The 3,727-nt window shown below is 48.4% G+C and overlaps 1 protein-coding gene across 2 annotated transcripts in view; it reads left to right on the forward strand.

The window, feature by feature from the left end:
- The window catches only part of HSD17B7 (hydroxysteroid 17-beta dehydrogenase 7), a 21,876-nt gene extending 19,341 nt beyond the window's left edge, over positions 1 to 2,535 (forward strand). For both annotated transcript variants that reach the window (XM_019502012.1, XM_019502011.1), the window contains one exon: positions 1,436 to 2,535. In XM_019502012.1, the coding sequence (XP_019357557.1) occupies positions 1,436 to 1,537 (102 nt within the window). In that variant the 3' untranslated portion in view covers positions 1,538 to 2,535. The remainder of the gene's footprint in view (positions 1 to 1,435) is intronic.
- The last annotated feature ends 1,192 nt before the right edge of the window (positions 2,536 to 3,727 follow it).

Raw genomic sequence — 3,727 nt, forward strand, 5'->3', positions numbered from 1 at the left:
TGTTCCTGCATGTGCTTGTTGCCCTGCCTCAAAGGGGTTTGAGGCAGGGCAAGAGGCACGTGTATGCTTGTGTGGATGGGCCCCAAGATGGTATGGAGGTTTAATGGAGCAGTAAAGGGATTTGCCTCTATTAAATTGGGTCACGTTAGCTCAATACACCCTGGGGCACAGAGGTTACCATTTCCTTCAAATACTGGGAAACCCACACATCTGGAGGGTTTTCAGCTGATGTTCAGACCATTGCCTTAGACTGGGTGGAGACACGGCCCCTTCCTTACCTATTAGTACCTTTGCATTGCTAATGAGGCAGCATACTTTTTCCTTGCCACTTTGCGGTCTCTCTTTGGGAAGGTCTGAAAAGACCCCTTCTGTCCTTCATTTCTCAAAACTGATGATCGTTAATTTGAGATTACACATTCTCTGCATCACTAAAGTAGCATGATGTGCCAGGCACTACATGGACCTTGCATGTTCTCATTCCAGAGAGCTTACAACATGGGATGCAAACCACTAAATAACTGAGAATGACAGCATGCATTTTTTCTAACTGGTCAGGCAGGCAGGCACTTGTAGAGAATTGTATGTTTTTAACAAACTACTTGTTGCCCTTGCAGTGGTGGGACACTAATAGTGCCCTCATCTCCTTGTTTTACCTGCGGCAAGTTTTTGATGTTTGGGGCATTTTGCCTGGTAGTTATGCATGAGGGTTATTTCCAAAGTTTTTTGGGAACGTGAAATTATCACTTGCCTAGAATGGTTTTTAAACAGGATGATCCTGCCTTGAGCAGGGGTCTGGACTAGATGAGTTTCTGAGGTTCCTTTCAATCCTACTCTTCTGTGATTCTCTTGGCATCTTCCACAAAGCAGGTGATGCATGGTGAAGCTCTACTCCCTTCTAACTCTGTAACTTATTTGCCCATACCCAAGGTTTCAGAGTGAACTAAAGGATACTAGCAGGTGTGAGGGCTGCTGGAACGCCCAGACTTCACACTTGCATCCTTGCAACAGCTACTGCAGGTGTCCTACAGGAGTCCATGGGCTCAATAGCATATCCGCCTGCAAATTGCTCATGGCTTGTGCTGCCATTTCCACTTGCAGAGAGACTAACTTTTCCCACTGGTAACCGATTCTAGTATTTGAGGATCTCTTCTTCCCCCAACAGGCAGGGGATTCTAAATGCTTGTTTGTCCCCACAAGCCATCTCTTTCCTTTATTTGGGCTACCATTTATTGTATTAAGGTACCAGTCCTCTGCTGCTGGGGTTGCAGCTACGGACTTCTAGCTGCCTGGGTACCTGGCATAAAGGTGTTCAGTCGGCACTCCTCAAGCAGCTGTTCCCTTCTGTGACTACTACTTAAGGTTCCGTGTTGTAGTACCTTGTTGGCTATTGTTTGAGACCATGCTCTTAAGTTACTGCTTCCCAACTCTCTTCTAGATGGATGTTGATGACGAAACTGCCAAAAAGCTCTATCAAAAGCTGCTGGAACTGGAGAAGCAACTTCTAGCAAGAACTAATGGTCCCATAAGCACCAAATAAGATCAAGCCAGTGTCTTCAATGATGAGTGTTTCCAGCATTAATGATCCAGGCCTCCTTCCATGTTGAGTACTGAGCAGCTTCAGTGTTGGCCTCATTGGAGATACATAATTTTTACAGCACCTCTCCCATCCCCCTTTTACCTTTTAGTTGGTCTGTGGGATATCTTCAAGAAAACATTACCAGAACTGAAAAGTTAAACTTAATCTCCTGAGAGTCTCATGTATGTTTGTCCTCTTATTCATGGTACAGACCTGGAGGCCTATGGGAGACGGTGCTTGTCCTCATAAGTGGCGTTGCCAAGGAACAGCCTGACAGAATTGTGAGGTGCAGTATGGAAACGTTCTGAAAATGGCTGCCAGCCTGGTGTGATGGGTTAGAGCACTGGACTGGGAAGCTGCCTTTGAAAATTGGCTCTTTCAGTCTTCCTGGATGACCTGAGAAATTGTATGGTTGGGCTTCTGGAAAGACTTTTCTCAGAAAAGCTGATATTCCACATATGCATGGAAGATGTGGCCAGATTTTCAGAAGAGCCCAGTACCCAACAAACTAAGCCCACGAGAGAACCTCAACCTTATTGAAAGGGCCTAGAGAGAGGCTCAGCTCGTGAAGATCTAGTCTTTTACTTTCTGTGCCTTTTTTCCCATGTGTAAAAATGGGAATGAAACATCTTGCTTCACAAGAGCTTTGTGAAGGTGAGCATAATGCTGGCTGAAGGTGCTTGCCCTAGTCATGGGGCCATATGCATATATAAAAGTGGGTGGAAGGGACTTCAAACACTGTCAGCAATATCCACAGCAGGCTTGTCTACCCTATTTTTAGATGAGTCAAATGACAAGTCTAGCTCTTCACCTACAGTAAATCTACATGTCTTTTACATTTATCTGTTAATTGTCTTTTGTATGTACTTGTCTCTCTGCCTTACCTGGGAGTTCACAGCAGGGATCATGCTTTGTTTGAAAAGTACTTGGAACCAGAAATAAAATAAGTGGAATTTAAATTTAAAATTTGTCCTTCATTGAAAGGGGAGAGAAGTTGGGATACCTTGTGTTGGCCTGAAAGCAAACTGCTGCATAGGCTAGAAGCGCATGTCTCTTCCCTGTTCCTGCAGCCACTCTCATTTAGGAGAAAGGTTGCTGCTGAATTAGCACTAGTGGGGCCTGTAGGGGATTCCAAATACAAACAGATTACTATGCAGGGATGTGTGCAGTGCCTTGTGGAAGCTGGAAATGTGCAAAATGAGTGTCTGGGGTAGAAGAGGGTTTGAAATTCAGGACTCGTGCACTCAGAGCAAGTGCTTGAAACACTAAGCTATCTGACGAAAAGAGGTAGGTGTTAAGAGTTCCAGGAGCTGCCCAAAACTACCATGTAACAAAGCCCTAAGGAGCGCTTGCAGCAGCTCAAATAGAAGTGGTGCAAATTTGAGCTGGGGCTTTTTGCTTCAGTGCACATTCTGGGACATGCACTTCATTTTGGAGTAAATTATGCCACTTGGGGCACAATAACCCTGCCTGGCTCTTCTTGGATCTTCATCCAGGGGGAGCTAGAGCCCAGGGCCAGCACCTGTGCTGTCCCCTGCAGTATAAAAAGCTGCCCTGTCTTGGCCCCAGCAGTATAAAAAGCTGCGCTGGCAAGTAGCTCAGGGCTATCAGCTCTCAGGAGCTCCTAGGTCCCAGCCCACTGGTACCTGGGGACACAACCCCTTGTGCTAGCTGGACTGCTGAAGCAGCCCTGAGAGTTCCCTGCACCCTCTACCCACTGCAGCAGTCTGGCAGTGGGGGCTGCTGCCTGGCTGTGACCTGCTGCCACCTGCCAGACCCGGAAGGGGATTGCAGAGCCAGCAGGGGCATCTGCCCCTCTGGGCCAGCTGCCAGTGGACTGTGGTTGCAGGGTTGGCCTTTGTGTGGCACTACTGCCATGTGTGCCACTGCCTAGCCATCTGGGCAGTTATCACCCAGAAGATGGGGGGCGGGGGAGGAAAGCCTCTGCTTACCCGAGAAGCAGGGTGGGGGGGCTCCAGCGCCTCCTGGCAGAGCCCCCTGGGCAGCACAGGACAGTGGAGGGGCCGCAGGGCCCGGGCTGGGGCAGTCAGCCCGCACCGCACCGCACTGTGTGGGTGGAGCCCTGGGCAGCCAGATACAGTCAGACTGGAGGTAAGTGCTGGGGGGGTTTTGTTTAAGTATGGGGGGGCA

Source organism: Gavialis gangeticus, unplaced genomic scaffold (assembly GCF_001723915.1).
Source record: "Gavialis gangeticus isolate Ggan-Ray unplaced genomic scaffold, GavGan_comp1, whole genome shotgun sequence".
In the NCBI taxonomy this organism is placed as follows: domain Eukaryota; kingdom Metazoa; phylum Chordata; order Crocodylia; family Gavialidae; genus Gavialis; species Gavialis gangeticus.